The sequence below is a fragment of the Penaeus vannamei genome, chromosome 37 (genome assembly GCF_042767895.1).
Source record: "Penaeus vannamei isolate JL-2024 chromosome 37, ASM4276789v1, whole genome shotgun sequence".
NCBI lineage: Eukaryota > Metazoa > Arthropoda > Malacostraca > Decapoda > Penaeidae > Penaeus > Penaeus vannamei.
In genome coordinates, this window is record NC_091585.1 from 10,881,847 (window position 1) to 10,894,346 (window position 12,500).

General features: G+C 38.4%; 1 protein-coding gene across 1 annotated transcript in view; it reads left to right on the forward strand.

Annotated features, from left to right (window-relative positions):
• The window catches only part of LOC113828565 (uncharacterized), a 24,694-nt gene that overhangs the window by 7,596 nt on the left and 4,598 nt on the right, over positions 1–12,500 (forward strand). Inside the window, exons 2-5 of the mRNA XM_027381568.2 lie at positions 9,526–9,645; positions 10,011–10,092; positions 11,046–11,220; positions 11,690–11,854. Coding sequence (XP_027237369.1) covers positions 9,526–9,645; positions 10,011–10,092; positions 11,046–11,220; positions 11,690–11,854 — 542 coding nt within the window. The remainder of the gene's footprint in view (positions 1–9,525; positions 9,646–10,010; positions 10,093–11,045; positions 11,221–11,689; positions 11,855–12,500) is intronic.

Consider the following 12,500-nt stretch of genomic DNA (forward strand, 5'->3'; position numbering starts at 1 on the left):
TCGGCCCGACGCCCAACGCCCTACGCCCTCGCCCACCACTCGCCCCTGTTCACCTTAAGCCTTAGGGGCGAAAGAACGAAAATTGGTACCGACTTTGATTAATGTTTTTATCATATGGTTGAAAATTGATAAAGAAGGATAGGATGTGTAAGAGAAAATTAAGTAACTAAGAAATTATGCGAATGTCTGTTTCTTGTCTGATGTTAGATACTAGGCGATTTTAAGTGGGAATCTTACCTGATTTATTCCGTACTTTCCTATGTGGGATTCCGTATTTGTTGGAATCTCTTTCTCTCTCTCTCTCTCTCTCTCTCTCTCTCTCTCTCTCTCTCTCTCTCTCTCTCTCTCTCTCTCTCTCTCTCTCTCCTTCTCTCTCTCTCTCCGTTTCTCTCTCTCTCTCTCTCTCTCTCTCTCTCTCTCTCTCCTCTCTCTTCTCTCTCTCTCTCTCTCTCTCTCTCTCTCTCTCTCTCTCTCTGCCTAACTTCTCGGCTCTCTCCCCCCCTCTCTCTCTCTATCCCCCTCTCTCTCTCTCTCTCTCACTCTCTCTCTCTCTATCCCACTCTCTCTCCCTCTCTCCCTCTCTCACCCCTTCTTCCCCCCGAAGAGCGCGTAGCATCCCCAGACAGATTCTCGCGTCTCGATCTCTCGCCCGAGGGAGGCTGTGGAGGTGAACTCTCTCTGCCTCGTCTGCCACTTCGAAGCAAGGGTCACTTCACTCTTGCTTCACAATACGGCGCGAGAACGAATCTAGATTATTAAATTTTTCTGTGCATGTTAAATGGAGGAAAGAAAGCCATTTGGAGAGTTCGACGTAAACAATAGAAATGTTCTGAATGAAAATAGGGGAAAGGTTAATAGTACGCAATTGCAACGCTGAAGGCATTTTTTCGTCACTGTTATTTACTTTATTGGTCCTTTTCATTAACATTCAGTTAATTCATCGGCTAAAAAAAAATTTAAAATGTGCCAGTTATTGCTATCAACTGTTTTGTCAGTCTATCTACGCGCGCCATCTGTCTTCCATAATGTAATTTAATCTTACGCATCATTCAGATCCCAATATATATCAAAATAAGTTGACATGCGAGTGCAAAATACATGTTTTTTATGATGATAAATATACACACAGTATGAAATAGATGCTGTAAACTAACATATAGATGAGTATGTGAATAAACTGATAGATAAATATGCAAATAGATAGTTTAAGAGATAATGAATCAGCATATAATGCAAATCCATTGATTGATAGAATGAGAACAAGGATCTAAAGAGTAATATATAAGTAGAGAAATTACAGACACTTTTTTTTTCTCGAAAATTCACTTCCTTTCCCCTCTTCTTTCCCCCTTCACCCCCGCCCCTCCTTTCAAATCAATAAATCCATCATCTTTTCCTTATCATTCATTCACGAAATCAAATATAATGCATTAACATCAGCGTCTAGATCTCTCTCTCTCTTTCTCTCTCTTTCTCTATCTCTCTCAATCTCACGCTTTCTCTTTCTCCTTCTCTCTCTCTCTCTCTCTCTCTCTCTCTCTCTCTCTCTCTCTCTCTCTCTCTCTCTCTCTCTCTCTCTCTCTCACACACACACACACACACACACACACACACACACACACACACGCACATACACACACTTACTCACTCACTCACTCACTCACTCTCTCTCTCTCTCTCTCTCTCTCTCTCTCTCTCTCTCTCTCTCTCTCTCTCTCTCTCTCTCTCCTCTCTCTCTCTCTCTCTCTCTCTCCTTCTCTTTCTCTCCCTCCCCCACAATGCGGTCTTCGTTCCCACGTGAAGAGAGCAAGGGACTCTGATATTTCCTTTGTCTTGGTGGTGACGAAATGTGGAATGTCAGGTCTTGATTGCCGCTGAGTGAACGCTGCGGATGAAACGAAAATATGTATATTACACACACTCCGCAGACGAAGCCATACTACTAATACGACTAAGAGCTATAATGTACAGTCTTAGTTCAAAAAATGACCGGGTTCCATCCTTCATTTTCTCGGAAAATACAGACTTTGCAAGGTTGCTTCCCTCAGGCATAAAAAAATCTCCAACAGGTACTCAGTAGACAGAACAGCAACGGCAACCGATGCTCACTTGTTTCTCTCTCATTGCCAGAGACCGCCATCTTTCTTCTGTCTTCTGCCATTATCGTATCTTGCACCGAATATAGTAATCGGTATTTATAAGCATTACGGGCAGATAGTACCCATAGTTTCTACTCACCAAAAGAAATTGTACGTTTGTGCAGAGAAAAAAAAGATTCACAAAAGTACTCTCTTCCTCAGCGTACCTTCCATACGGTCCCCTTCTTCCCTCACTCCTTGAATTGATTCTTTTATCTCCTTCCTCCCTTCTTTCTTCTCCTCTCTCCCTCCCTCCCTTCCTCTTTCTCTTCCCTCCCTCCCTCCGTCTTTCTCCTCCCTCTCTCGCTCCCTTCCTCTTCTTCTCCTCCCTCCCACCTTCCTCTTTCCCCCTCCCTCCCTTTCTCCTCCCTACTACCTTCCTCTTTCTCCTCCCTCACTCCTTCCTCCTCCCTCAGTCTTCCTCCCTCCCACCTTTCCCTCTTTCTCCTCCTCCCTCCTCTTTCTCCTCCCTCCCTCCCTCCTCCTCCGCCCCTCCTACCTCTTTTTCCTCCCTCCTCTTTCTCCTCCCTCCCTCCCTCCCTCTCTCTTTCTCCTCGCTCCCTCCCTCCCTCTTTCTCTACCCGGAGAGGAACGCGCTGCTCTCTGCCCTTGAACTTTCTAAGACCGGTTACCCACATGTTAAATGGTTGCGCAGGACAGACCGCAGTCCCTTTCCGCTCTCCTCACCCTTCCTTCTTCTTTTCAGGGCCTTCCAGTTACATTTCCTCCTTCTTTCTACGCTTCCTCTTATGCCCCTTCTTCTTCTCCAGCTTCTCCATTTTCGCTCTCCTCACCCTTCCTCCTTCTCTTCAGGGCCTTCCAGTTACATTTCCTCCTTCTTTCTACGCTTCCTCTTATGCCCCTTCTCCTTCTTCAGCTTCTCCATTTTCATTCCTATTTGTCTCTTCGTGTATTTTTATTTATTTATTCTTTTTTTCTTCTTCTTCGTTCCAAGAGGTGAAAGAAACGTCGGGAATTCTTTCTCGTCTCGTATTTTAGTTTTATTTTTCGCTGAGAATATGGGGAAAAAATCTTAATTGTGATTAAATAGATTTTTAGAGAGATTATTTCATTATTTAGAAAATCAGTAACTAGTCTCGAATTCTCCAGGGAGTTATTATATGTTGCAACAAATTTGGATTAAAGTGATTCAACAAGACAATATTCTGGTCATGCGTTATGGCGTTTGAATAACTTCAGATCCTAAAGGCGTGTCTGCTTCTAGTTAATGATAATAATGATAATAATAGTAATAATAATAATAATAATAATAATAATAATAATGATAATAGTAATGATAATAATAATAATAATAATAATAATAATAATAATGTCAATAGTAATGATGATGATGATAATAACAATAATAATGATAATAATAATAATAATAATGATAATAATAATAATAATAATGATAATAATAATGATAATAAAAGTAACAATAATGTCAATAATAATGATAATAATAAACAGGAGATAGCATGTGAAAAGTAAAATGATGTAATTCCAGTAATAGATTTTACAAACGTTTTCAGTTTGGAAAAATATAAAGAGAAATACGGGAAGGATTGTATATGTGAACGGTGTGTATATATATCCACACACATACATAAACAAAAACAAATATACACGATCGCACAAATACACACACTAACACACAATCACACACACACACACACACACACACACACACACACACACACACGTACACACAATCACACACACACAAAATCAGAATGGCACATAACCTTCACCTCCCCTCTTCGCATCACCCCCTCCCCCCCTCCGCCTCCTTGTACGCCCCCCCCCCCCCAAAGAGAACCCAACCCCTCTGGAATTCCCGAAGGCGAACCAGTTCTGCGGTTCGCGTACACTCCCTTCCCCTGGGGTTCTCTTTCGCGTCCCTGGTTCTCGTTCGCGCCCCTGGTTCTCGCTCGGACCAAGCCCTCGAGAACCCCGTCGAGAGGAATACTAAACATCGGCATAAACATCATAGGAACAGGGGGATTAATCACCTCCTTGTCCTTTTCTCGAGACGGGGGGGGGGGGGGGAGGAGTGGCCAACAGGAAGTCCTTCTTGTAATGGGACAGTTTCAGGAACGCAGGAAGTTTGCTGTTATTATCCCTTCGTCTGTTTTTATTCTTCCTTTACAACTTCATCCTTATGTTACTAAATCCATCTTTATTATTATCGTTATCGTTTCTAAAATCACTGTTACCATCACCTTTTTCTTCCTTACATCTTTATCCTTGTTACTAAATCCATCATTATTATCATCATCGTTATCGTTTCTAAAATCACTGTTACCATTACCTTTTTAATCCTTTTTTTAATTGTTATATCTATCATAGTTATTGTGACCAGCATTATTATTATCACTGTCATCGTCAACATTAGATAATGGTTACTACCGTTGTTATCATGAATACTATTGAGATGTTGTTAACATTTTTATAGCTTTGTTATTAGTGTCATCATTACTTAGTGCCATAGTCATCATTGTCATAGTCATAACTGCTGTCAGTGATGTTCTGGTTATTATTGTAACTATGATTATCATTATTAGTAAATCATTAACATTGTTACTATGATTATTATTCTTTTATTATTGTTATCATTACCGTTGTAGTTATCATCATCATTATCACTATTATCATTGTTATTATCATTATCATCATCATCATTATTACCACCATTATCATTGTCACTGTAATTATCGTTATTATCATTATTATCATTATCTTTATTAGTACAAGCATTATCATTATCATCATTATTGTCATTTATTATTATTATCATTATTATTATTATTATTATTATTATCATTATTATTATTATTATTATTATTATTATTATTATTATTATTATTATTATTATTATTATTATTATTATCCTTATTGTTATTATTATTATCATTATTTTTATTATGATTACTATCATTATTATTATTATTATTATTATTATTATTATTATCATTACTATTATTACTATTATCATTATCATTTTTAGTATTATTATCATCATTATTGTTATCATAATCTTTGTAAATATCATGATTATTATGAATATTTTACTTATGGTAGATAGTATTATTTTTATGAATAATTACTATTCTCATTAGATTATTTATCATAAACATTATCATTACTATAATCATGTTATCATCGCCATCATTATCTCTATTATCATTATTATTCTTATCACTGTCATTATTCTTATTGCCAATATCAATTTTATTATCATCATTATCATTATTATGAGTCCAGCTGTTTTTGCTATTATTGTTGCTCTTGTTTGTTATCACTAATAATAATAATGATGATGATGATAATGATAATAACTATAATAATGATATTAGTGTTATAATTACTATCATTATCATTGTTATTATTGTTATTATTACTATTATTATTATTTTCATTATTATTATTACTATTATTATTATTATTATTTTCTTTATCAATAGTATTATCATCCTTATCATTGTTAACATTATTACCATTATTATTATAATGAACATTATCATCATTGTTATTATCATTATTATTATCGTTATTATCATTATTATGATTATTATTACTATCATTATTATCATTATTATTATTATTATTATTATTATTATTATCATTATCATTATTATTATTATCACCATCATCATCATCATTATTGTTATTTTCATTATTATTATTATTATAGTTATCATTATTATCATTATTATCATTATCATTTCATCATCATTACTATCATCATTATCATTATGATCATTACCATTGTCATTACTAAGGTCATTATTACCTTTATTATTATCATTATCATTGTTATCATTATTATCACTATCACCATTATTATTATGAATATTATTATTATCGTTATTATAATTATTGTCATTATAATTATCATAATCATTATCATAATCATTTACGTTATTCTGTTGTTATTATCATTATTATCATTATTAGGATATTATCATCATTATTATTCTCACTGTTATTATCGTCGATATCATTACCGATATTGTTATTATCATCATTATCATCATTATCATTATTACTGTTATCGCTATCATCATTATAAAAATTATTACCATTGTTATTATCATTATTATTATCACTATTATTATCATTCTTGTTATTATTATCATTATCATCATTATCACTATTATTATTATCATTCTTATCAGCCCCATTATCGTTGTTGCTGCGGTTGTTCTTACAACTGCTAATACATCACTACTACTATTACTACTACTATTACTATTACTACTATTATTACTACAACTTTTACTATTACTACTAATATTACTGTTATTACTATTACTACTACAATTATCATTACTATTACTACTACTAATACTGTTATTACTATTACTACTAGTATTACTATTACTACTAACATTACTATTACTACTAACATTACTATTATTATTACTACTACTATTACTGTTATTAATATTACTACTACTGTTACTACTACTACTAATACTACCATTACTACTAACATTACTATTACTACTAACATTACTATTACTATTACTACTACTATTACTATTACTGTTATTAATATTACTACTACTATTACTATTACTACTAATACTACCATTACTACTAACATTATTATTACTACTAATATTACTATTACTACTAACATTACTATTACTACTACTATTGCTGTTATTATTATTACTACTACAATTACTATTACTATTACTACTACTATTGCTATTACTACTAATATTACTATTACTATTACTACTGCTATTACTATTACTACTGCTATTCCTGTTATTACTATTATTACTACTATTACAATTACTACTACTATAACTATTACTACTAATATTACTATTACTACTAATAAAATCTATTATCACTGCGACTATATCATTACTGCAACTATTACTAGTTGATCTCAATATCAGAACTAACAGTAAATTATATAAGGAAAATCCTACCAAAAGCGTCATCACCAAATAATTAATAGGTTATATACAGTTTTTTGTCTACAGATATGCCTCACAAGATAAAAAAAAAAAATACTATTAGTGTATGAAATAATAAAGGTGTAATTGATATTTTTCGTGATTTACCTGTTAATGTTGATAATGTGTGATATCTACGCGATGATCGTTAAGTGTTTTGCTTGACATACCGTGATGAATTGAATACTAATGATGATGATGTTTTGGGTGGTGGTAGTGGTGCCGCCAACATAATAATACGAAAAGAAAAAAATGACGATAATTAACAATGAGAGAGAGAGAGATAGAGATAGAAAGAGAGAGAGAGAGAGAGAGAGAGAGAGAGAGAGAGAGAAAGAAAGAAAAGAGAAAGAGAGAGAGATAGAGAGAGAGAGAGAGAGAGAGAGAGAGAGAGAGAGAGAGAGAGAGAGAGAGAGAGAGAGAGAGAGAGAGAGAGATAAATGTGTGTGTCAATATATATATATATATATATATATATATATATCTATATCTATATCTATATATATATATATATATATATATATATATATAGAGAGAGAGAGAGAGAGAGAGAGAGAGAGAGAGAGAGAGAGAGAGAGAGAGAGAGAGGGAGCAAGAGAGAGAGAGAGACTAATAGACAGATTAGACAAGGCAGACAGACAGACAGAGAGAGAGAGGAAGAGGGAGAGGGAGAGGGAGAGAGAGAGAGAGAGAGAGAGAGAGAGAGAGAGAGAGAGAGAGAGAGAGAGAAGAGAGAGAGAGAGAGAGAGAGAGAGAGAGAGAGAGAGAGAGAGAGAGAGAGAGAGAGAGAGAGAGAGAGAGAGAGAGAGAGAGAGAGAGAGAGAGAGAGAGAGAGAGAGAGAGAGGAGAAAGAGAGAGAGAGAGAGAGAGAGAGAGAGAGAGAGAGAGAGAGAGAGAGAGAGAGAGAGAGAGAGAGAGAGAGAGAGAGAGAGTGGGAGGGAGGGAGAGACTAATAGACAGATTAGACAAGAAAGGCAGACAGACAGAGGGAGAAAGAGAGAGAGAGAGAAAAAGAGAGAGAGAGAGAGAGAGAGAGAGAGAGAGAGAGAGAGAGAGAGAGAGAGAGAGAGAGAGAGAGAGAGAGAGAGAGAAAGAGGAAAGAGAGAGAGAGAGAGAGAGAGAGAGAGAGAGAGAGAGAGAGAGAGAGAGAGAGAGAGAGAGAGAGAATAATAGACAGATTAGACAAGAAAGGCAGACAGACAGAGGGAGAAAGAGAGCGAGAGAGAGAGAGAGAGAAAGAGAGAGAAAAGCCCAAAGAGGCCGTCCAATCACAGTTATCAGTTATCACTGACAGCTGACTTTTGTTAAGGAAGTCCGCGGAGAGGTGACTAATGGACCGCCCAAACCGCTAGATAGCAGTATATGCTAAATTTAGCGCTTCGCAAGCTCTAGAGGTTATCTAAATTTATTCATCTATTCATTCGGTATTCTTCGGGATGTTCTTTTCTCGTTTTTTATCTCTTTCTTTCCTAGATAATGACGCCTTTCATTTGATTATCAAGAAACGTCGGTTTAGGAAGGAGAAACGATTTTCGCAATGCATATATATTTTTGCGATTTGGATCCGCCATTTTCGATCCGCTCGAAAATATCTTATCACTGCGCTATCTAACTGATTGCTTCGATGCCATTCACCTCAACCTACCCCCTAATTATTTTCGTTCACACAGGCTTAAATTACGGCCTTAAACAGAGGTTTGCACGAAGCAGATGCGAAGTCAGTCTATAAAATCAGCGGTCACTTTTAGCCGTCTCGAACCCTAATGGCCGCCGAGTGGGTTTTCCCGCGCCCGCTGGTCTGCCAAGGAATCATGGTTGCCAACTGCGTTTCGTCACTAAAAAAAACAAACTTGTTTCGTGGGATATAAGCCTAGGAATTTATGTTCAAAGGTAATTAAGATATAGGTGTGGATTTTATTTTTTCTAACTATATGGTTGGATTCGACGACGATCAGCTTCTGTCGGAATATCAGTCTGCGGTTGAGTTGGTATCATCCCCGCCTGAAACCATACAAGCTGGTTTTCGAAATAACAGAGGATGTATTCAGAACATCAACTGGCGGCCAAGGTCAGCGCGGGATAATTTGCTATCGGAAACGGTGTTTAGGTTCCTTTTTAGGCCCTGTATTCCTACAAATGGCTGAGGATGGCCGGAGATTGAAATAGAGGCTAAAGTCACAGTCACAGGCGTCACACAATGCAATGAAGGAGATGAATAGGCCTAGAGTTATTAGCCATTTTCCATTTCAAATGCCAAGTTGTACAGTGCACATGCAACACGAGCACGTGTGTGTGTGCGCCTATTGTGCATGTCTCTTTGTCTATTCATTTTAAAAAATTACTCCTGCCACTCTGTCCCTCTTTTTCATCCTTCCAACCTCACCCTTACTTATCCTTCCCCTCCCCAGGATGAGGTCGTGGACGCTCCTAGTGCTGACGGCGGCGCTGACGGCGTCGGCAGAGAAGCTGGGAAACATCGAGGTCATCACGAGAGACCAGCTCGGCCAGACTCTCGACCCTCCAGCTGGGTAAGTTGAAACAAAAGAAGGAGATATTTATGTACTCTTGAAAGAAAAAAACAACAACAACAAAAGGAAATATGGAAATATGTTTATACTCTCACCCAAGAGTAAAGTGAAGTAAAGATGATTTCAAATGTTACTGGAGTTTGCGGTGCATCTGTTTTCTTATAGTTACTCCCCAAATAGGTTTTCTTTGATATTCGCAAGGATTCCGATAACAGAAAACCACGCTAAATGATCTCAGAACGACCACTATATTACCTCCACCATCATCACTATTGCTTAATCATCTTACCAAATCTCAAATTCCCTTAACTCTCCTCCGTTCTTTCAATATTCTTAACCAATCTTGACCATCTATTTCCCCACAGAGGAAGCAGCTTTGGCCTTCCCCTCTCTAGCCCCGTGCAAGATGACGTTCCCCCGCCTCTAAGCTACCTGCCGCCGGTCCAGGTGAGTTAATTGGAGAGCTGGAACTAGAGAGATAGAGAGAGAGGAAGGGAGGGAGGGGGAGAGGGAGGGAGGGAGGGAGGGAGGGGGAGAGGGAGGGAGGGGGAGAAGGAGGGAGGGAGGGAGGGAGAGAGAGAGAGAGAGAGAGAGAGAGAGAGAGAGAGAGAGAGAGAGAGAGAGAGAGAGAGAGAGAGAGAGAGAGAGAGAGAGAGAGAGAGAGAGAGAGAGAGAGAGAGAGAGAGAGAGAGAGAGAGAGAGAGAGAGAGAGAGAGAGAGAGAGAGAGAGAGAGAGAGAGGAGAGAGAGAGAGGGAGAGAGAGAGAGAGGAGAGAGAGAGAGAGAGAGAGAGAGAGAGAGAGAGAGAGAGAGAGAGAGAGAGAGAGAGAGAGAGAGAGAGAGAGAGAGAGAGAGAGAGACAGAGAGAGAGAGAGACAGAGAGAAAAGCGAGAGAAAGAGAGAGGGGGGTGAGGGAGAGAGAGAGAGAAAGAAAGAGAGAGAGGGCGTGTGTGAGGGAGAAAGAGAGAGAGAGGAGAGAGAGAGAGAGAGAGAGAGAGAGAGAGAGAAAGGGAGAAAGAAAGAGAGAAAAAGGGAGAATGGAGGAGATATACGTGACCTTAAGCACATATGTCCATAAGCAGATGATCTGGTCAGTAAATTCCTTTGGATCATTGGGTAACGTTTACAGGAAATTCTACAGGAACCTACGCAAGAGAGAAAAAATACAGAGGGGCGAGCTAGAACGAATGAGAGAGTGATGGAAAGGGACAGAGAGACTTACAGAAAGGTAGAAAGGGAAAAGGTGTATGAATTGTAAAAGAAGTATGCCTGACTGCACTAAAGAAAACGTATTCCCCAAACACGAGTTCGTTTTCTATGTTTCGGATGCTGATTTTAGGGTAAACAAAAATAACTTGACACGCGCATCCTGTTTCCTAACACGTGTGTTCATCTTTCCAGACACCCCTTCCAATCGAGCCTACCCCAGTGCCCCTGCCTACCCCTATTCAGCCTGAAACCGACTACTTGCCCCCTGTAGCGTCACCCGTGGGACAGCCTGAGGTCGAAACACCCACAGGCCTGTACAACCCGCCCACAGCGCCCGCCCCCGGTACAAATTTCCCCACCGGAACAGGTGAGATATCTTGCCCATAGAGATTTTAGGAATGTTGGAATGGCACGTTTATTGTTAATGCATGGATATAGGAAATAAGTATACCATAATTCAATTTGCCTGATCTTAGAAAGTCGTCGTCTTTATCTCATGAGTCTGAACCCAGGTTGAAAAATCAGTTGTATGTAATATAGTGCCTGCATAATGAGGATTTTTTCTATTAGCTAAACAAACTCGCTTAAACCGCGCGCGCAAAATGGCATGATCTTTCTCGCGCAGTTTAAGCAGAAAATCAACACTAACCGCGCACATTATCAAAGATAAATAGATAAATAAATGATAGTGCTAATAATAACCCTAAAAGCAGTGAGTCTTCAACTTCATAAGATGCAAGATTTTCAACCTGGGTCTGTACTGTTTCCCACGACGGTAATCCCGCGTCCGAACTCCCCAAATAAAGCGGTTCTCAAACTCTTCCCGCCAACGCCAGACGACTACGACTTCGACTACACCGATTCCGGGGACAACGGCCAGGACTTCCTCTCGAGTATCCAGAGTGTCCAGGACTCGAAGCTAGCACTCCTCGGGAGTCTGGCGGGAGCTAAAGCCTCTCTCTTCCAGGGCCTCCGGAAAGCCAAGTCCTCCATCGCGACAGGTTGGTGCCCGGCCATGAGGAGCGGGCGTGCGAGGCCTCGATCAGCTGATGCGGGTCTCATGTAGGCCTACTCATTCCGTCGATAACGCCGTCGAAGTGTTTCTTTGTTTTGGTTTCAGTGCTTCTGTGTATATTTTTCGGATCAAGGAAAGCGTTTGATACCCAGTGTGCTCAAGGTATGTCACACCCGGAAAGACCAACGCTTGGTAGTCAGAGATGGGATAGATTGAAATGGGATATTGCGTGTAACGATAGATGAGGTACCGAGGTAAACATTGATTATAATAAAGTATACTATTTTAGAATCAAAGAATGCACGAATTAGGTAAAAAGCATGCTGCTTAAACGTAATGTATATGACCATTATTTAGATTAAATCCTGCGCGTGCGTGTGTGTTAAATTGTGGTTAACATTCAATATGAGAAGGAGTTGCTTAGATAAATCTAGATGCTGCCCAATGCATAGCCACTTCCTTTTGACCTTTCATTAGTTGAACAAAATCCCGTCCTGCATACTTGGTTAAGGAATAATAATTTGTGAAGAAATCCAGACGCATGTAGACAGTTGAATATATTAGGTAAGAGTTGAGAATGCGGAGATTTCGGTATTATAAATATGATGCGATATTTTGTCTCTCAAAAAGTT